The 22656-nt window shown below is 49.0% G+C and overlaps 1 protein-coding gene across 1 annotated transcript in view; it reads left to right on the top strand.

The window, feature by feature from the left end:
• Positions 1-9265: 9265 nt before the first annotated feature.
• Positions 9266-22656, top strand: part of JMY (junction mediating and regulatory protein, p53 cofactor) — a 1013065-nt gene continuing 999674 nt past the window's right edge. The window contains exon 1 of the mRNA XM_069627416.1: positions 9266-10555. Coding sequence (XP_069483517.1) covers positions 9968-10555 — 588 coding nt within the window. The 5' untranslated portion in view covers positions 9266-9967. The remainder of the gene's footprint in view (positions 10556-22656) is intronic.

The following is a 22656-nucleotide window of genomic DNA, read 5'->3' as shown; positions in this document are numbered from 1 at the left end:
CCTTTTAGCTTCCCTGATAAACAGCCTGACTTCTTTGTGTTCTTTGGGGAGTTAAAGCTTCCCCTTGAGCTGCTTCCTTAAGTGGCTGGGTTACACACATTTATTTTTGCCCCCTGCCATGGACGATAATCCTTCTTACATTTTGTCCTCTGGGGTAAAGTTTGCCCCCCAATCAACAATAATTTGCATTCATATAGCGATACGAAACCTCAGGCATCTGCGTGCTGCTTGTTATTATCCACGGTGTGTGGTGCTCATTTATCGACCTCGGAAGGATGAATGGCTGAGTTTGGCCTTGCTGGGATTTGACGCTGCGTCTCGCTGTGCTATCTGACTGCTTCCAGTACTATCCCCTGTAGATGTTATTTCGTTATCTAATAGCCTCTCTTTACTGGCCCCGAACCAGCCCATCATCCACTTGTGGTGCTCCGTACAGAGCACCAGTGACTTGATTTCTCCTTCCCCAGCGATTCCTTCTATCCCTGTAGTTTCGCCATATGTTTGTGGGGGCTTTGTATTGCCCCCGGCAGGCTGGCGCTGACAGCCATTAGCACCTTGTTGTTGTGCCCTTTGTTGGCCATTTGCCCATTTCCTGCTCTTATCGTACATGCGGGTGCGGCACCTGTAAATGTGCCTTAGCACCCTGGTGTGTAAAACACCCCTCCCATGAGCCCGCCTGGACTAGCGATAGTCGGTAATGGGTTGAAAGGAAACACTGTTTTTGGCAGGGCTGGCTTGCACCCCACATTTGCCCCCCAACTTACCTTGGCTACTTACCTGCTTCGATTGTAATCATCCTGTAGACTGCCGGATATTGCGTTATTCGTGAGCCTGTGCGGTGCTCTTTGTTGTTGTATTTGTGAGCCTCTGCGGTGCTCTTGTTGTTGGTATTTGTGAGCCTGTGCGGTTCTCTTGTTGTATTTGTACTATTCGGTGTTAAATTGTTGTGCTCCGTGTGTAGTGTTGTGCAAACTGGGGACCCTTTCTTTTGGGTCCTCCTCTTATCCGCAATATCCTGTCTGGTTCCTTGTTAATGTCTGGATAACACATTTTCTTGTGCCCATGCCGGGTTGTAATCGGCATCGTGCTGTATTCTTGTTGTTGTGCTCGCAGTATTCTGCGTGCGCAGAAAATGCTGTTGAGCTCCATTTGGAGTATTGAGCGACCTGGAGACCCCTTTTTTTGGGTTCTCCTTTCATTCGCCGTCTCTTGGCTGGTTCTTTTGTCCCTCCTACTTTTATTCTTCTTCTCTCTATTGCTCCTTTTATGGTTCAAACAGTGGCTGTCTTGCTGCTTTCCTTATGCTGTTGTTCTCGATCCTTTTTCTTCCTGCGCTGGCTTTCTCCGCGATTTTTCGTTTTCTTACTTCCCCCGAACTATCTGCCACATGCTTGTTCCCGTTTGCGGACGTTGCTGCTGCCTTCTGGTTTCTTTGGCCCATCCTTCACTCCACTTCTGTCAAAATGATTATTGCAGTCTTCTTCTGTATGTTGCACATTGTCAGTGTGTGGAATGTACAGGCACTAGGATCATACTTTTTACTGTTTAGTCTGGCTGCCTGCTCATCGTGAACTGATGGCACATGTTGCATTGAAAGCAAATGCCCTGACTGTCTTTAAGTTTGCACTTGCACTCCGTCCGTCTGTGGGTGACTGCCAGACGCTGTCCCAGGCATCCTTATTGGGAGTGCAACTTCAATTAGGGTGGGTTACATGGGCCAGGCTTCCCCTGCTGTTTTTTGTGTTTTGTATAAGCGCCTTACATAAAACTTAAAGTAAAATGTAATTAAAAGAGCTTGCCACTTCCTATACCAACTTTCTTCATGATGGCACTCAATAGGTCTGCCAAGCCTGAGCCGGCCCAGTGTTTGGAATTATTATTGCTGTCTGGGGCGGGGTTGGGCATGTCATGCTTACCCCCTGCAACTGTTGTTTATATCGCTCCTCTATATCGTCTGAATCAGCCCCTTTGAATTGCTGTAACTTGGCATGTTTAGCAAGGCCTTTTCTTCGTTTCACTTACTTTGCAAACCCCTTCTACCTTCAATGCCGGGACCCCTCACTAATAACACCATTGCCTTGTAACCCTATCACTGTTGTTATCCCTGTAATTGACACATGCGTGACCCTGGTAACCGAAGACCACAGCTATTTTACTAATCATCAATGCTTCTGGCCATTTCCTCTCTGTTCTGCCTGCGCAGACCTGCTGTCTGAATCTCAATCACTGCGCTTTGCAAGATCAGGTGTTAAATTGTTATCGGCTACCCCCTTCTAAAGCCTTCTGCACCACGAGCGCCGTGCTGCTAGAAGAAGTTTATGCTTGTATTCTGTTCAATTTTGCCGTTTTTTTATCGCCGTATTTTGTAATCCCTTTCGCAAAATTGTTTCTTTCTTTAAAAACCTCCTGCACAGCGTGTGCAGTGTTGATACAAGCAGGCTTACTTTAATTTGTCCTTGAAATTAACTAATGGTTCTCTCCCGGGGAACAACCTTCCTTGTGTGCCAGTTTGCTTGTTCATGTTGTCGCAGCAACCCCGGCCGGGCTTGCTCTTCCACCTCGGTCCAGGCGGCAGACCTCTTCCGGGTGCCTCTGCTTTGCTGTGATGCCGGCTGTTTCGCTTTGACGGGTCATCTGTACTGCTGTCCGTGCTCCTATTTTAGGCGGTAAGTGCTTTTTGTGGTTACTTTGTTCTCAGTCCTTCACACGATCCAGCTTTTCCTTGCCTCTGTCTGTTTCTACCCAGAAACACCATGTTGCTCCACGAAATGCAGGTGTCCTGAGCCCGAAAATGCTTGACTGCAATTAAAATGTAAACCGTTTATGTTAAGCCAAGACTCGCTTATGTACAATAAACAACTTGTCAACAATCAGAATGGAGACAGTCACTAACCTGGATCCGGGATTACTGCTAGATGACAGAGAACTACCTAGTCGTCACTCGCGCTACCGTTGCAGACGGGAGCGAGGAGTGGTCTCCAGTGAAAACCTTGTGGGGAAGAAAACCCTTGGCTGAGCTGCTAGAGAGCGGTGTGTCCGGTCAGGTTCTGAAAATGGGCTCACAACTCTAATGCGATGGTTCCCCGCAGTCTAAGCCAACTCAACTGCAAGAATAGCCCAGAGTTAAAGAATGCTCCAATAACATGAGCACCACACACCGTGGGTAATAATAAGCAGCGCTCAGATACCTGAGGGTTCGTAGCGCTATATAAATGTGAAATTATTATTATTATTTATTAACAACTCTATTGGGAAATATAGGTGTGGGTCTTACCCTGTGAGCATGTGGCTGGTGTCTCACAGAAGGAGGTGATGGTGCTGCTTCGTGTGGACACTACTAAGATCAATGATGTCCCTATTGCAGAATAGAATATGAATAGAACAGCTGGTGAGAGACGTTTGAATAGTAGAAAGTAAAAGAGATGTCAGAAAGAACAGTATTGTGTGTATGGCCTCGCTTACCGTTTCTGGCGATAAATGTAATGCAGAGAAGGTGGAGGCGTGTTGTTTACGGACATGTCCTGCTAGAGTTCGTAGATAGGAGGTACGCCTAAGAAAGCCACCCCTGTTAGTAAACTTACGGATTTATGCATGCGAGAGTTGCCATTTGCTTCCTACCGCCCAGGGAACTGAATGCGAACCTACCAGGGAAGGTTAAGCAACCACTGGCTGAAGGAAGTGTGTCCGCGGTTCTAACGTAATCTGCAAGCAAAACGTTAGGAGGACCGAAGCTGCCAACGAGAGATGAGAAGGGAAAATGAAAGCACCAAAAGGGAGAATCAGGACTGACAGAAAGTGCCTTAGACACTGGAAACTAGTTCACTAAAGAGTACGTAAAAACTCACTTTGCGTCGGTTACTTGGAGAGTAGCAACACGAACACTCGTCTGATTCGGCATCGTAAAAGCATTTCCTGCAGTAGGGGAGTGGCTCGATGAACCAGCAGAGGCTCCACTAATAGAACGGCAGCCACAGGTTCCGCCTCCCTATCGCTGACACCTACACTAATGCCTGCTCTAAGGAAACTCTCACTGACATCCTCTTTTTCGTGCCTTCGCCTGACCTATGGACCCTTCATATGGTCTCTGTGCTCTCTCCTTTCTCCTCCTCTCCCATTAATGGTGGCACCCGTTGGGATGTCCTCTTGGCCCCCTTCCGCTCCTCTAAGGCCATCATTAATGTCTACGCTAACGGGACCGTCTTGGTCCAAGGCCCTCAGGCCAACCTTCACCTCTTCGATAGACGCTTCCCACTCCTCATCAACTTCCTCTCCTCTCCTGCTGTCCCCCCTCCTCTATCCTTGGCTACCTTGCCTCTACCCTCCCTCCCTGCCCCCTCTCGTGCTCCTTCTTCACCTCGTGCTCGTGCTCCTTCTTCTTCACCTCCTTCTTCAATACCTCCGCAGGGAGTACCTCTGATCTGTACCCCTCCCCGGAAGTTCTTCAAGGATGGCAGCCTTCTCCACATTGCCACACTAAACACTCGCTCTGCCATCAAGCACTCCTCCAATATCTGTCACCTTCTTGAGGAACTAGACCTCGACGTCCTTTGTCTCACTGAGACATGGTTCACATCCAGCTCTGCCACCAGCTTTGACACACTCCTACCTGACGGATACAAGATCCTCTCCGTGCCCAGGCCCAACCGTGCAGGGGGTGGTGTTGCCCTTATCTTCCCTGAGTGGATTCCTGCCACTGTCACTCCTACGCAGACCTACTCCTCTTTTGAATGCCTTGTCTGCCGACTCTCTCTCTCTCCCAGCCATTCCCTTACCGTTGCTACTATCTATCGGCCACCTGGTCAAATTTCCTCCTTCCTCTCTGAGTGGGCTGACCTCTCCTCCGCACTCCTGTCCTCAACCACTCAACTCCTCTTTCTTGGCGACTTTAACATCCACCTTGATGCCTCCTGCCCCCCCACTGGTCTCTTTCGTGACCTCTGCGACTCTCTCTCACTCTCTATTCTCCCGTCTGGGCCTACTCACTCTGCTGGGCACACTCTTGATGCTCTGATCTCTTCTGACCTTCCCCTCTCCGTCCCTCTCTCCACTCCTCTCTCCTGGAGTGATCACTTTCTCCTATCCTCCCACCTCACCCTGCCTACCCCACAGGTAAAGCCACCCTCATCACTGCCACCCACCTTCTCGGTCATCCGACCCATGAAGCGTGTGTCAGTTGAGGCTTTCGCTGCCACCTTCTCGCCCCCCCTGCCCCTTCGGCTGACTCCCACCCTGACACAGCCCTCTCCATGCTCCACTCTGCTATATCCGTTACTCTTGATTTCCTTGCCCCCGTCATGAGAATCCGCCTGAAGCCCAAAGCCAAATGTAACTCCTGGTACGACTCGGATCTCGCCACCCTAAAACGCAAGTGCAGGGTTGCAGAGAGGAAATGGCGTGCTTCATGTTCATCCTCTGACAAACTGGCCTGCCGCCTGCTCCAAAGGCAGTACCGGCTCTCCGTTCTCACCAAGAAGAGAGCCCTTATCCAAGCCCGCATCTCTGCGGCATCAAACAACTCCGCCGAACTCTTTAAAATCTGCAAGGAGCTGGCCAACCCTGTTGCAGTCTCTACCTCTCCTGTCCCCTCCCAGGCCCTCTGCACTGCACTGGCCTCTCACTTCATCTCTAAAACTCAGGACATCCTGTCCTCGCTCTCCTCCTTTCACCTCCCTCCCTCCCTACCCGGCCCTTCCTCTGGCCCTTCTGCGGTCACCCCTCCTCCCTCTTTCTCAGCCTTTCCACCTTTCTCTGCTGACAAGGTTTCCAGACAAGTCCGATCTATGAAAGTCTCGTCTAAACAGGTTCACCCCTGTTCCTCCAAAACTATCAAGGACCACATCGACTCCCTGGCTCCTGCCCTGGCTGACTTTTGCAACCACTCCTTCGCCTCTGGAGTCTTCCCTTCCCCCCTCAAGCACTCCCTTGTGCACCCTCTTCTCAAGAAACCCTCTTCCGACCCCTCCTGCCCGGCTAACTATCGCCCTATCTCCATCACTCCCTTCCTGGGCAAGCTCCTGGAGAAACTGGCCATCTCCCAGCTTAACCTCCATGCTGAATCTGTTGGTAGCCTTCATGACCATCAATCTGGCTTCAGAGCTGCCAGAAGCACGGAAACTGCTCTCCTGAACATCCGTGAAGACCTGCTCTTGAACCTTGATTCCAACACTCCGTGTGTTCTCATTCTGCTCGATCTCTCCTCTGCCTTTGACACTGTCAACCATGCCATCCTGCTCAACCGTCTCCGGGAAAACCTGGGTATCACTGGTCAGGCTCTGGCGTGGTTGACCTCTTTCCTTTCAAATCGACCCTCCCAGGTCCAACTGGGGTCCTTCCTCTCCGACATCTTTTTCTCCACCTGTGGTGTCCCCCAGGGATCTAATCTCTCTCCCTGGCTGTTCAACCAGTATCTGGCACTCCTTGCCCACCGCATCGCCGCTCTCTGCCCTAATTTCCAGTGCTATGCGGACGATACCCAGCTCATTTTCAGGCTACCCTCAGCCTCCCCCTCTCCTTCCCTCATCTCTGACTGTCTGTCTGCTATCCAAGAATGGTGTGCCGCCAATGACCTCTGCCTTAATGCCAGTAAGACTGAGATTCTACTCATCGGTACTCCCACTCCCTCCTTCCCTGTAGCTCTCTGGCCTGCCTCCCTTGGCCCCCTCCCTGCTCCTACCTGCAAGGCAAAAAACCTTGGGGTCATCTTCGACTCCACACTCTCCTTCTCTCCTCATATTTCTGACGTCGCCAAGAGGTCACACTACCAGCTGCACCTCCTCAGAGGTATTCTTCCCTTCCTCTCCTTCCCCCAGAAGCTCACTGTCTCCCGAGCCCTGGTTCTCTCGAAGCTGGACTACTGTAACAGCCTCTATCTTAATCTGCCTGCCTCCACTCTCCGCCCTCTGCAACTCATCCAGAACAGAACTGCGAGACTTGTCCTTGGCCTCAAGCCCAGGGACCGTATCTCTCCAGGACTGAAATCTCTACACTGGCTCCCAGTGGCTGCGAGGATAAAGTTCAAAACCCTCTGCATTGTCCACAAGGCCTTCTGGGGCCTGGGTCCTAAATACCTTCAACTCTCTCTTCCCAAATATCTTCCTTCCCGAGCCCTTCGCTCATCCGCCTCCAACTCCCTCAGGGTTAGCCGCTTCTCGAAGCAACGAGCTGGGGGTAGATCTCTCTCCGCGGCAGGGGCCTCCCTCTGGAACAGCCTTCCTGCCTCCCTGAAACTTGAGGAGAACCATCTCCGGTTCCGGAAGCACCTCAAAACCTTCCTCTTTGCTTCTGCTTTCCCTCTCCCTCTCCCCTGCTGAGCGGCTAATTAATTTTCACTGAAGCTGCACTGATCCTGCAATTGGACCACTCTAAACGGCCTCGGTCCTGGGCCCTGCCACTCTCCACTTGCACTGATGCCCTGGAACCCCTTTGCACTGCGGGTCTGTCTCTGTATCCCTACAGCCCCCCCTCCCCCAGCACTTGTTCTGCACTTACCTCACACTTGCCACCAGCTGGCCCTATTTATTTATTTATTACGTACGCCTCTTACCTTGTACTGCACTTCCCCCCCTCCCCTTCCCCTTGCACTTTTCCCCTCCCCTACCCCTGCACTTGCGCGATCTGAATGACACCTGGCCTAGTAGGATCGTTTTCTGTCTCCCCTTGTACCCCCCTCCCTGCCTCGTCGCGCCTTGAAACACTTGTGTATAGGCGCGTTACAAATACCATATCATATCATATCATGTTGCAGAGGGCTGCGGACAGCGCTACGTTGAGCCTGTGTACTGCACGTTCAGGTACATCTGATACAGGAGACATGAGGGTACTGCAAACAAGCGGGCGGATCATTCCAGTTCGTGTTGTCCCGGCAATCCCGGGCGGGCTCGCTCTTCCATCTCGTTCCAGGCGGCAGGCCTCTTCCGGCTGCCTTTGCTGTGATGCCAGCTCTTGCACTTTGACGGGTCGTCTGTACTGCTGTCCGTGCTCCTATTTTAGGCGGTAAGTGCTTTTTGTGGTTACTTCTCGCTGCCTTTGTTCTCAGTATTTCACACGATGCAGCTTTTCCTTGCTTCTGCCGGTTTCTACGCATAAACACCAAGTTGCTCCATGAAACGCTGGTTTCATGAGCCTGAAAATGCTTGACTGCAATTAAAATGTAAACCGTTTATGTTCCTCCGTCCATAATGGCATAGCCCGAGGGACTGAAAATGCTGTGGACTTTTGCCGAATGCCAGCCTTGCACTTTCATGCTCGCTGAAACCTGCTTTCTCTGGATCACTGCTACCCGTGGTCTCCCAGAGGGTTTCGGCATGCTTGTCGCCATGCAGGTAGCATGCCTTGAATCTTGTAGTCCCGTGGTGGACGAGCCTGCTGCATTCTCCCTGCAACAGGCTGGTGGGACCTCACCAAAGCAAGGTGAAGCCCACAGTCTAGTTCCAATGTTCCACGCAAATAGCTCACACTGTAAATCTGCACCTTACCGGACCAGGGTGAAGATCATGGATTTGATCCCAGAACGAGCAGGCCAATGCTCGGAAAAAAGGAAATGAAAAGCATTCTGTGCGCGTAGAATGACTCTTGTGCCCCGTCCAGAGTAGCAAGTGACACTGAATTCTCCATCTCTGGTGCCTGCTTTTATTCCCCCAGTTTCACCTGAGGCCTTAAGTGCTTGTGGGGGCTTTGTTACTTCCCCAGCCGGCTGGTGCCGAAGGTCGACCTTGGTGTCCCCCTTTGTTGTCCCGCCTCCTCCTTCTGGTGTTGCCATAAGCAAAACTGTAAGTGGCAGGGAGAAGCTGTTTGCTTTATTACCTCCTGTTGCACGTGTGGTGTGTGACAGCATGCGTTCTGTCCCACTGTCACCTTTTCCCCCAGATTACCTTCCAGTGCTTTCTCGAAGCGCGGGTGCCCACCTCCGCAGCACTGGCTACCACAGAGACCACTCTTCTGTTGTGTGGAGGAACACTCTGCTATCCTAACGACAGGGCTCTAAACAGCTCTCAGCGTCTTAAACGGTGAGGGGCAAAATCTACGATTGACGCGATTGTCCATGCGCGCTGTACTTAATCTCCGGCAAGTTTGGTAACGCCGGTTCATCTTCTTTCTAGCGTCCAAATCGTCCCTAACACTTCAGCGATACGTGTCTCTTCAGAACTGTAATGATCAACGAGAACAGCAGTGCGCACGCGTAGGACTTGACCCGGCGCCGCCGTCGCACGTGCGCATGTTTACGTTCCTCCCAGACTTTTCCACGTCACTACCCGGAGAGCTGCTGCTTTTTGTTTTGTTTCTGTAGGAGCGAGGCAGACCGTGGTGACAGGGAGCAGGAGGAGGAGCCACTGGAACAATCACCCCGGGGGCAGCTGGAGGTGATGCGCAGGAAACCGGGGAAAGAAAGGTTGGCGGAGGGAGGTTGCTAACCGAGGCAGTGAAGAGTCGTTAGGTAACGGATCGATGTAAACGAATCCTGACAGGCGAACCTCGGCCAGGAAGAGAGTAAACGACACTGCGCAAAGAGGATTTGCTGATACGGAGTAAGTGGGGATCTGAAAGTGGACAGCCCGGAGAGAGACGGAAAGCGACGGTCTGAATAGTAAAGTAGAGCGAGATCTTCCGGCCGAGCAAAGCAGGAAATACTGCGCAACAAAGAGGCTCTGCTGGCATCGAAAATACGGAGTTCTGAATGGGGAGATTCCCCGAAGTTAGAGACGTTTAAGAGAGGGCCCGGACAGTTCAGGGGGGGCGAGATCGGTCTGGCAGCAGCAGATGGTGAGAGCGGAAACGGTGCACCTGGGAAGTGGTTGTCTAAGAGCAAGGAAGGACTTGGGCACTCGCCTGGGACAGGCGGGGGGAGAGAGCAGAGGAAAGGAGGGCGACCTCAGCAGCTGGGACAGTGCAACCCCGTGACGGGGACCGGAGTGGCGGGGGAAAAGACTGCGTCTGTGATGTGCAGTTGAGGGCCCGGAGCCAGGCGGTCATGTCCGCTGTGGAGGAGCCCTTGGAGGCTGGTTGGGTGTCGGTGCGGCCGCATGTCTTCGAGGAGCCGGATAAAAGCACGTTTGTCTTCATCGCTGCCTGGAATGAGGAGGAAGGCAAGTTTGCTGTAACTTGCCACAACCGCACAGCCCAGCGCCGGCGCAGCTGCAGCCGCGGGAGCCCCCTGCGGCCTGCACCCGGGGAGCCTGAGCCGTTGCTGGAGCCGGACGAGGAGCAATGCAGCTGGGCTGGTCTCTTCTCCTCGCGGGACCTGCGTGCAGTGCACCAGCAGCTTTGCGCCGTCAACGCCGAGCTGGAGCACTGCCTGCCGGCACTGCCCGCCGAGCCGGCCGGGGTGTGGGCTGCTTTATTTGGAACCCCGGAGCCTCCTGCGCCGCCCGTGGAGGGCCTTTGCCGCGAGCTGCAGCTTTACCTGGGCCACGCACTGGACACCTGCGGCTGGAAGATCCTCTCGCGGGTTCTGTTTAGCGAGAGCGGCGACCCCGAGGAGTACTACGAGAGCCTGAGCGAGCTGCGCAGGGAGGGCCACGAGGAGGTGCTGCAGCGCGCCCGGCGTCTCCTGCAGCAGGTGAGCCCTGTGGCGAGGGATGTGGGTGTCAGCAGGGCCGGGGAAGCTTTGCTAGTCATACAATGGGTCTCTTATTGCACTGTTATGTTACAGGGATCGCTACCATATGTACGCGTTTATATGTGAATACAGAACAGTGGTTGTTTGTGTTGGCTTTTATTGTGTGTGTGTGATATAAACACTTAATATTGTATGTTTAGCACATTCTTAAAGCAGATATAAGCATTAGGACAATTACAGACAGGACAAAGGTGCAAGAGGAGCACAGAGTGGTGGTCACTTTTGCGCAATTGCCAACTTGTAACTAAAACGTGTATAGAAGGAAGTACTTTAAAGTTGAGACGACGTGGAATAGAAACCAATAACACGAACATATTCTGTACGGAAGTACTTTGCATAAATTTAAACAGTGCCTTCTGGTATTTACTGAAAAATAGTTATGTTTTCTGTTCCTTAAAGAGCTATTTTGGCATTCAATGTCGATGCAGTTACTGTGTGAATTGTCTTTATGTGGACATTTTGCCAAGTTATGACCATGTCCGCCCCACACCCCACTTCAAAATTCAAGAAGAAAGTTACGCTTTTTTGCACTTCATAGTGCAATCAAGGACAATTGCACAGACGGTACAAAAATGCACACTTTGGGGATCTTTTTCCGTGCCAACTTCCACCCTGTAACTAAAACATGCACACGCAGAAAACAATTAAAAGTGAGAAGAACCAAATACCACGAATAAAGTGGAAAACGTTTTGCATAAATAGTCCTCCTTGGGCTACAGATAACATTGCCTAATTTTTTAATTGGTACTGAACGATTTTATTTCAAAGAGTCCAAATGTAATTCAATAAAAACATCTGTCTGTAATACGTACTTCATTGCACCTAATATTGCATGCAAATGAAAGGATCAATCTTTACCTTAAAGTCCCTTTTCAGATTAGGCAGGATAATATTGGCGGTCCTTTCTTCGAATTTGCAGTGTTACCTCTGGCCAGAACTATACGTGGAGCTTGTTCTATGTGGCAGTTATCTATTTTTTTAGGAGTATTTTTACTTCATATGTTTTCCCCGTTGGAAGCAATTGCTTATTGTTTTTGAGTAAAATGTGCTCCTGATGCACAGCGACATAAACATCTGGAAGACTTTAAAGATCATTTCATTGGTTTAGTCCTCCTGCCCCCCCCCCCTCCCTCCCCCCCCCAGTGCGTGAAGCGTTCTATTCCAGTTGGTCTAGACATCATTTAGCAAGTTCCCTGTTATATATAAAAAAAAAAAAAAAAAAGAGGCATGGGTTGACTTCTGTGATCGAGGGAGGGAGAGCTCTCTCAACTGGCATGACTGCCTGCACTCCTTTGTTCCTAAACTGTCCACATCACCCGATTTGCATGTAGTGAAATTCACGTTGATATCAAAAGGGCAGGTGCTCGCCAGTACTTGCCCTAAATTTGAACATAGTGCACTACATCATTATTTACTGAAAAAGGGATCGTTTACCTATTCGTTGCAGTTACTGTGTGAATTGTGTGAATGTGGCCATTTTGGCAGGTGATGACTACAGTCTTTTAATATTCACTGACTTATCAAAGCCAACAATGGGTTTCCACGCCATACTTCTTCAAAATTCAAGACACTGGAGACTTCAACGGCCGCTCGTCTTTCAGGTTAGTTTAGCCTTTTGGGATTGCAGCTGCTAGCCATTAGGGTTGCATTACATGCATGTCGATCTATTGTGAGCAATATCCTGTTCGTGGGCGTATTCGATAACTCGGAAGGTTAATGTACGTACATCAGAGTGTACTTTGAAGGTCATCCAAGAAGGCATGAATTTCATGAATTCTATGCTTATAAAAAAGCGAATTGCGTTTTTATTAGTGCAGCATTGAAGTTTAGTGAGTGATATATGAACTGCTGACTATTTGCGTTACTATTGCAGCTGTTGAATTGATGGGTACCCTTTTACTTCGGCGTTCTGACTCTCCAATGAAAACGGATGGATCTAATTCCCTACTAAGGTGTCCGGTTAGCTTGTAGGCCGGTGGAGCAGTTGAAATATTCTTCACCCGAGCAGTGTATATCTATAGCTCAAATGCAGCTATTTAATGATGAACCTAGATAGCCCTGATTTCGCTAATTACTTCTGAGGACCGACTCCAGAAAAGCATTGTATCACAAATCTTCAGAGTAGAGTTACCCCATATTGGGACTACCCCATATTGAGACTACATCACGAGGAAAGATGTTGCCGTCCATCTCCAGCCTTTGATCAATTGATAGGAACATGGGAAATTTGTCAGCTTGTCCATTGATGGGGACGAGTCCAAGGGGATGGGAGCTACAGTATCCTTCTCATTCTGTAACCACAATCTGTAACCACAACTGTGAACAAGCGGCACTCACCATGTCCCACAAGGTCAGATTAAGCTTTCCCCATTGCTACAGGAGCAATTTGATCTTGACCAGGGCCTCGCTGATATACCCTGGAGGCTGCACACAGTCAATCCTTTGTGAGAGACTATGTATCGCCATACAACTTGCCATTCTAACACTGGCTACGCAACTTGTAGCACTCACAATTAAAAGGTGAGTGTTAATGGCTTTTTTTTTTCCATTTTCATAAAACTCTGTCTCGCTCCTGTCACTGTAAATCCATTGGTGGTAAGCATTTAAGTAAAAACAAATACTCTTCCTCGCCCAGCCCAGTCAAGAGCAATGAAGAAGGGGGCAGGTGGGGAGGGTCTCTTGAATCTTGAGCATAGCAACATTAACATATTATGTTAAACAAAATAAATCCCCCATTATTTCCTCAAACAAGGGAGCAAGCAGTGCAGTAAAAGCATCCTCCGGGCAGACGAAACGGTTGGCGTGTGGAGCCTTGATGAGTAGTGCACTTCTAGATCCCTAGAAAGGTCACTCCCAAATTACACCCCTATGTCGCGCCTCAAAACCCTCCTTAATATCAATAAATCAATGCTATACAATTAAAGCTGGTTTCATTGCTTTGTAATTTAAGTACTTTACAGAAGAAATCTAAGGTGAAAACACAGCTGTTGCTGCCCAAGTAAATCGTTGTTCTGTCACCTGCTCTTAGGGGAGGCCTGGCCTGAATGCAGTTTCAAGCGGTCCGTACTCGCACACTGCGTTGCAACCAACCTTCCAGGTTGTGAGGGACCACTGGCCCTGTGTTGCTGGCGTTCTGTTCGTGCCACCTCACTTGAATTTTGCAAGATGTAATACTACACTAACCATAGTAATTATTTTCTGATATAAGGTTATCATCATTCCAAGATGGAGAGTCTGGTACACTCCTATTGTACTCTTTCAAGATACCTCAATGAGAGTGGGAAAGGGGGGCAAATGGCACCAATATGCGTTTCTTTCTGCTTTGCATTAAATCGCAGAGCATTTCAGAATATAACAGTGATCATAGATCTCTATATTTGATAAACAAGTCTGTGATAAAAGGGTTTAATGTCTGAATCTCTTAATGAATTACACTACCATCGCTGTTCACAACACACACCCTCACATTAAAACGTTTGTAACCACGAACCATACGTACTCGTTCGGACAGCTTAAGTTTTTGTATGCACCATCAGCCACTCAAATGGGGTACAAGGGCTCTTTTTTGTTTCTTGTTTCTGGAAAATTATAGATGGGGAGGGACTCAGTCTCAGCGTGAGCATGCCCATACACCAATTTCGAAACACCTTTAGGGAATTGTATTTATAGACTTGAAAGGATACCCTACAAGAGACACCGAATAAAAAATGCACAGAAAGGATACACAGAAAGGATTGTATCTCTTACAAACTTTAGCCTGACCAGTAATAAGCCAATAAAGCGTTTTAAACAAAACCAGCTTCTTATGCATCGTAAAGGGTCCACAGTGCCCCAGCCACTACCTCCTCACCATTACGCAGGCCTCATGGGTTATATCTGCAAAAAGAGCATGCCCATGCTTTATGTAACAGAGCTGGCATTAGCATCTCTTATTAGTGCTGGCCTGCAGCTGGTGAAAATCATGGTGTGGCAGTGTTGAAAGCACGGTTGGCCTAGTGGATGTACAATTTGCGGCAACTTCTTTGATTGCTTTATGTGTTAAGTGTGGGCACAGTATGGCATACTCGTCAGAGCCACATACACAAACTGTTTCATTGTGCCTTTGTATGGACGTGGGACACATCGGACAAAACGGGCATGTGTGCTGTTACATAGTGGAGCACCACATAGATATCATTAACTAACATGGTGGGGACTTGTGCAGCGCACAAATTATTGCTGCACCCATCACTGCATTCATTTGCCTTGGATTGCTGTCTGCATGGTGCCACACAATCAACCCTGCTTTCCTAATCAAGGTGCAAAGCCACATTTAGCAGCCATCTGGTGTGCGCTAGGCAGTGGTTGGCTTGTTAAGAAAATGAAAAGAGCTTTGATGCTGAGCGGATGCCTTTAGTCCATGTCCCAAAGCAGCCACTAGAATACTTATGCAAGAAAATGACAGTTAACCTTCCCAGGCATGCGCCATGTGTAACTAAAAAGTAATATAACAAAAAAGGTGTTGGTCCGTCAAATAAAAAGACATGAAAATAATTAACATAGTTTAAAACTTTTTTGTTTTATTGTGTGTATATATAATCAAATAATGACTTTATACAATTATTGCACATATTATCCAATCTCAATTCGTAAAATCCACTTAAAAAAAGTTAACACATGTTACTTCACATACTTCTCATTTCATTCTGTCAATTCCTCTACATTCTCAAATAATTTGCAGTAACATTTCACACCATAATACGTAAGATTAAAATCACCCCCATTCATACTACGATTCCATACATCCATGATATTGATTCCATGTATGTCATTCCTATATTTAATATAATAATTTTTTTTGAAAGTGCTCCAGGCTCTCGCATTCTGTTAGCAGATGTTTAGTAGTTTCTATTACATTACTTCTGCATTGCCTGCGGAGCTGTTCGTGTCGAGGTATTCCAACTCTGGGCCACAATGATTTCATAGGCGGGCATGGCATTACATTTGATCTCATATAATGCCGCACAATACCTGCCTCCGGATATGCACCTAGATACACTGGTAACTCAGTGCGTACCAGCCAATAGTCATTATATTCTTTACTATTTTTCTTAGTAGCCAGTTCCTCTAATAGCTGTTCTCTATCAATTTGTTTTCAATACTTTTTAGTTTAAATTTGACCTTCGCATACAACATAGTTGACGTCTCAATCTCAGCAACAGTAATCCATAATGTAGAGTTCTTATATATCCATTCGATACAGCTATTACACAATCGATACAGCTATTACACAATGTTATGTTATTTTTCTTATACCGCGCCAAAGCCTGTAGGCATCCAGGCTCCGAGAGACAGAAGAGTGCAGGCTACCAGTAAAGGAAGGTACTAATAGAAGAGATGGGTCTTCAAGTGTTTCCTGAGAGTGAATAGGTCCCCGGTCTTACGCAGTGTAACTGGCAACGCATTCCAGGCCTTAGCGCCTTGGATATGAAACGCTCTGCCAAGCCCGCGGGATCGTTTCACGCGGTGTTGGACTAGTAAGGAATCTTCCGCTGATCTAAGACTTCTTGTGGGTTGGTAGACACTTATAACATCTTTCAGATAGATTGGTGCAGTCCCAAAGACGTATTTATGACAGATGGTAAGTAGCTTAAATCGAATGCGGGCCTCAACGGGAAGCCAGTGTAGTTTTTTTCCTAGTGGCGGTAATCGGTTCTGAACATTTCATCTGGAAGATGATACGGATGGCTTTATTTTATACTTTTTGGAGTTCATGGATGTTGGCTTTACTTGCCCCACACAGGAGTGCATTACAATAGTCCACACGTGGTAGAATGACAGCTCTCACCAGTATAGTACAGTTTTCGATGGAGACAAGTGGGGCAACCTGTCTGAGCACTTTGAGATGGTAATTGGTGCTCTTAGACATAGCTGCGACGTGAGCATCACAGTCTAAGCTACTCTCCATGAATGTGCCTAACGTTTTAACTTTCTGTACGATTTTTATGTCACTGCCATCAATCCTAAAGCCTAAGTACACCTGGTCCAGTTTAGTTAATGCCTGGCGGGGTCTGAATAGCATAAGCTCAGTCTTTGAGGCATTAAGGCAGAGCCAATTAGTAGACATCCACTTTTTTATCAATTGATACACCATGTCTACCAAGTTTTGGTCAGTGTCATGATTACCAGTGATGTCAAGAACCAATTGGAAGTCATCGACATAGTTGCAAAAGAAAATCTGAAAGAATTCCAATTCATTGCAAAGAGGGAGGATGTAAATATTAAACAATAAAGGGGAGAGACAAGCCCCCTGTGGAACTCCACAGGTCAACAGTTGTGGTTCAGAGGCACAGTCCCCCCAGTGTACCTGGGATCGACGACCCTCTAAAAAACATCTCAACCAGTCTATGGCATTAGCAGGGAGGCCTCCGACTGACTGCTTTCTGTCAAGAAGGATGTTATGATCAAGCAGGTTGAAGGCTACTGATGGGTCCAACAACATCAGCAGCCCCGACTTACTTTCTTCCAGCTTAGAAAGCATAAAAGTCTGCAAGTCCAGGAGGGCACTCTCAGTGCCATGGTGGCTTCTAAAGCCTGACTGCTTAGTGTGAAGTAAGCCTGACTGCTTAGTGTGAAGTATATCATCCATCTGTACATAGTCCTGTAGTTGGATGGTTGCTACCTTGTCTATGAGTAGAAACAAGGTATTCGTAATTGGCCTTAGGTGGGCCGCATCAGAAGGATCTAACCCGACTTTTTTTTAATAATGGTGAAACTGCAACATTTTTTAATGGCTGGGGAATTTTGCCTGACCGAAAGGAGGCATTGGTGAATCTACATAGAAAAGGCGCAAACTGCTCTTTATACTCCAAAATAATTATGGATGAGAGAAGTTCACCAGGACAATTAGTAGGATGAATAGATTTCATAACATTAATCATTTCTACTACAGTGGTTTCCTTAAAGGTAAAGCCAAAAGCGGGTTCAGTTTTAGTGGCAGTGTTAGGCATTAAGTCTTGTTTTGTATCAATTAGTTTGGTATCAGATTGTGGTGTCTTAATAGACAACAATGTAGACTTAACTGTAGACAATGGGGAGGTCGGTGTTTCCTGCTTAATTTTATCTTGTGCTTTGCGTAATTTATCCGCAAAAGCTTTCTGAACTCGGTCGCAGTCCTCAATAGTAGGTTTAATAGTGGAACCACAAACGGTGGGTTTTTCCCAAGATCTAAAAAGACGGAAAAGTTCCTTAGTCTCATCTCCTGCAGAACTAATTTGATTATTATAGTACGTTTTCTTAGCCTCGAGAATTTCTAGTTTATACTGCTTCTTTTAGCTTCCAGTTCAATAAGTTGGTCATGGAGCTATCTTCGCGCCAAGTGTGGCCTATAGCCATTCATAAACATTTTCTGTGTGGCTGGTGGAAGAATGGATAGGTTTGGTCAGCTAACTGATGCTTTGTTGTGCTGACCTTCAGAATAAAAATGCCTCATGTTCAGTTCTTAACTCTGAAATGTTAAGCACATACTGTTTAAAAACAATGGCTCGTTAAATGATCCATCACTTATAAATTACCCCCACTTTAAAGGGTCTGTCAACACAAAGGGCAAGGGGCGCAGGCTGTGTGTCTCCAGAGCATCTCAGTGGCTGCGTACTCAATATGCATTCCTTTGTTTGTAACAAAATAATGCTTAACTCTATACCACCGTCACGCTCAGAGGCAGTAGTCTGTGTGGGCCCCTTTCCTGTGCCCCCCCTGAGCTATTTAGGTGTGCTTCCCCAGGCTGCAGCCTGCCCCAGGAAATGGGTCTGTGCGAACGCAAATGCAGTCAGCAGAGTGATTGTTCCTCTTGTTTGGAACTGGAGCTGGGATCCTAATCGCCAGTGCTGTTGACTCCTCCGACACTCACCTGGCACTTTAAAAACAACATCAGCGCGCGCTTTGCCAAGTGGAACGCAAGGATGGTCAGTGTGTGGCTTGTAACTTAACCCGGCGGGACTGTTAACACCGTTTGCTCTTCTCTGCTGGCTTTGCGTACTCCCCGTTTTAACCTGATCTACTAAACTGCATGGTTTTTCTTTGCCCCTCTCAAAAAGTCAGGGAAAATCAAACCTTAGACTCTTCGTAATGCCGCGCACACCCGCCAACCCACAGCACCTGTCAAAGCTAAGCAACTCACTGGGTTTAATTCCAAATGCCCTGCAAGAGATAACTAGCAATGAATTGGAAAAGGGAACAATTACAGAATTTGTTTTCCCTACCAAACAAAACGTGGTGCCGGACACTTCTGAACTACAGAGACGGAAGTTGCTCTTATTTCACCCCAAGCAAATAGTTCAGTCGTGCTACCGCCAATCGACAACGACTCCCTGATTACCTTTGCTACAGTTTACAGCCGGGTCTCTGGGGCAACTCCCAGGGTCCCCCACAAATGGCATCTATGCGAAGTCTAAGATCATTGGTTGTGATTTATCAAAAAAACCCTGACTTGGAGAAATATGCAGACAATTCAAACAACGAGTCCTGTTTTTCAAGTGACACACAGTCTTGTAACACAATTGAAGATACACGCTCTACTGCACTTGCATTATAAGCGGCCCTTGTTGCCTGCACAGAAATACAGGGAACAACACAACATCATAAAACTGGTCCTCCTTAAGTCGAATAAGCCTCCATAAAGTATTGAGAATTCATCAGATGATGCCAACTGCATACTTATTGACACTCAAGAATCCAAAAACATAACTGCACAATCCTTAGAATTGTCTCTAGCGCCCAGCAACGGATGAAACAAACCTGTGACTGCGGTGGCGTCGCTTCCTGTGGCAATATTTATGGAAGAAGAAAAAGAAAACTCCACCCGGGTGTTGTCATACCATAAACCGAAGAGGCACAGAAGTAAATGAAATGGAAGAAAAAAAAACAAATTATGGCACTCGGCCATTAGGTAGTTGAGTCGACAGCAGCTCTGCCAGCCCAGGGGAGTCCTTAACCCACGGCCACCAAGCTATCGGGAGACTCAACTTGCAGCGGACTGCAGTGGTGTGATAGCAGGCACCTTACCGATGATAAATCTGTCTGTGAGAACGAGGATGCCCACGTTTATCACTGGGGGTGAGCGGGCTGAGTCGCCACCGGCCCGACCCCGGACTTGATTGAGGAGGTGACCCACGGGAAGGGACAGGCAGATGCGCTGCCATTGAAGGACACGCCAGCGAGGGGACCGCAGCCCGCCCCCACCATCTGGAGGCAGAGGTCAGGAGAGAGCCCAATTGAGATAGGGCAGCTGGTGACGAGGAGGCATGGCACCAGCTCCAAACCTGTCAGGGCGAGGATTGCAGGCATCGCCTAGCCGAGGCCCTGCAGAGAGAAGTGTGCTGCAGTGGAACCGACCGTGCAGCTGTGTTCCCTGGGGCACACGGAGGGGAGCGGGCCAAGAGGAGAGGCTCCCCCTTGATCCATTACTCCGCACAGTGGAGTAGATGGGGAGAGAGGGGGCTCTGTGAATAGCTGCGGAGCCCCTGCAGCATGGGGCATCTCAGTGGGATTGGCTCGCAGGTGAAGCAGAGGAGATGGCTGTAGCAATAAAAACAGACTGACAGGGGAAAGTGAAAGGAAAAGAAAAGGAGTTTTACATCCAGTCCCTTGGAACCGGCATCCCATCACCAAGGCTAGTGGTATCGGGGCTCCCCCCCACAAGGAGGACGAACATAGCAGGAGGAGGAGGGTGGCCCAGAACCTAACCCGAAGAGGCTCATTGCACAGGCGGAAGGAGAGGCCCCCAGCCCACATTTTGGTCCCCCCACCCTCAGCAGTGCATCAGGAAGCCGAACTATCCCCAGAGGGCATGACCTGGGCCTAGAGACTGGGAGAGAGATGGAGTTGCCCTAAAAAAGCGCAGAGGGACACGCTTGAAGTTGGCGAACACCACACAGTGATGAGAGAGATTCCAGAAGTGGCGAGTTGGGAGGCGTGAGTTCCCCTAATACTACAGGGCAGTGCTGGAGGCCCCAGGCCGCCAAGGAGAGAGCTGGATGTCGAAGCTTCGAGCAAAAGCCGTGCAGAACCCCCTCCACCTGCCCCCCCAATCCCCGCCGGAGGGGATCCACTGGGCACCCGTCCCACTATATGGGGCCCAGGAGAACCAAGGTCGACACAAGTCTGGTACCGGCATGGCAGAGGCGAAAGCTCCGGACACTTGTCCCTGCATAACGACCTGATGAGCCTGCAAACCTCCTTGACAAAGGCCTTCCAAGAGCATTTTCACTTGATGAGGTCAGACCTCAATGCAACGATGTCAGAGATGAGGCAGGAATTGGGCTGGTTGGAAGAACGTACAGACCTCCTTGAGAGGGGCCTCCAGGAGGTGGAGTCGGGTGCTAGGGAACACAGCGAGGCAATTGAAAGACTGAATGTGGCTACGCAAACCTTGAGCTACAGACCGAAGACCTCCAAGTCTTCAGAGGATAAACATTCATATTACGGACCTCCCAGAGGCAGTATACGACAAAGAATTCAAGGGCCAGGTCCAGCAGGTCTTTGCAGACATTTTGGGGATTACGAACCCGGAAGAGGTGGGCAGGACGATGGGAGGACCCAGATCCAGACCCAGGGACGTGGTGGCAGTCTTCTCTCGATATGGTAAAAAAGAAGCAGTGCTCCGAGCAGCAAGAGCAAAAGAAATGCTAACCTACCATGGCCCCCATATCCAATTATATCAAGACCTAGCTGGGAGTATCCTCTTCAAGCAGAAATGAATGGGACTGGTAGTATGAAAGCTGGCACGAAGAAGCATCCAATACAAGTGGACCTTACCCATTAGGCTGGTGTTCAAATAGGAGGACACCCATAGGCGCATAATGTCCCTTCAGGTGGGAGCCACCTTGTTCCAAATGGAGCTGGAGCAAGCCACGCCGGAGGACAACCCGCTCTCCCCCCTCCCCGCCACCGGACAGTCGCATGAGACCATGGCCCTTATGAATGGGCAACAGCGGGAGGCCGCCGCAGAAGGGCCGCGCTGCGAGGGCCTCACCCCAAGCCTCCCGGGGATGGGGTGGCTGGGGGGACCTGCGAAGAAGGTTGATGGGGAATGACGGGAGGCAACACGTCCTCTTAAAATGGGGTTGTGGGAACTGGAAGCATTAATAATTAATAGGGGCTATAGGGGCCAGGAGGGCAACCCATTTTGATCTCAGGGCGAGTATGCTCAGGGGAGTGGAAGGAGGTATGGGAGTGGGTGCAGCGAGTCCCGGGAGGGAAGGGAGTATCATAGGGGTGCCTCAAAGTTGGGGTGCGGGCGTGAGAAGTTTGGGGTGAGTTGGGGGGAGCGATGTCCATAACTGAGGGCATTGGAGGTACTGGAAAGACATGGTGGCAAGGGGGCAAGAGGTAACGGGGCAATGAGGAGCCTACAAGGGAGGGTGTGTGCGCAAGGGCGTCATCCATGAAACAGGCTACCTTCAAGTGGGCAACCCATGACGTGAGGGGGCAGAATTCCATTTTGACCTAATAAAACATGCATAGTAGCGCTGGCACTTAGAGATGGGGTAGATATTGGGATGACCGACTCCAGAGCAGATAAAGGGAGCAGGTACATCATGGTAACTGGTGAAATCGAAGGGGCAAGTTATTCGATAGCCTCGATAGATACGCGCCTAACATAGCCCAGGAACATTTCTCAAGAGAGCTCCTATTGACGCCGGAGGGGGTCGCGTGAGGACACATCGTCATGATCTCAATTTAGCGTGGTCACCGGACCTGGATAGGAATGCGGCATAAGAGTGGTGTCATGATGCCTAGCCCCGGGCATCAGGACCAAGGCCCTCGGCTCCGGGAGCAGGCATCCAGACATTTGTTTAAACCTCAGCAGCCCCGGCTAGGGGCTGTCTGGGTTCAGTCCTGGCCTTAGGCGCCAGGCACATCATAGAAATTAGTCCTGGCGCCATAGACGCCAGGCTCATAGACTTTACTTACCTGATGCAGACCATGCTGCAAAAGAGTCCAAGCCTACAGAAGGCCTGGATGGGACTATTTTGTTACAGGGACTATTTTTTACTCGGGCG

The sequence above is a fragment of the Ambystoma mexicanum genome, chromosome 6p (assembly GCF_040938575.1).
Source record: "Ambystoma mexicanum isolate Mex_15411 chromosome 6p, UKY_AmexF1_1, whole genome shotgun sequence".
Lineage (NCBI taxonomy): Eukaryota > Metazoa > Chordata > Amphibia > Caudata > Ambystomatidae > Ambystoma > Ambystoma mexicanum.
Note: the sequence above shows the minus strand (reverse complement) of the source record. Positions and strands in the feature narration are given on the sequence as shown.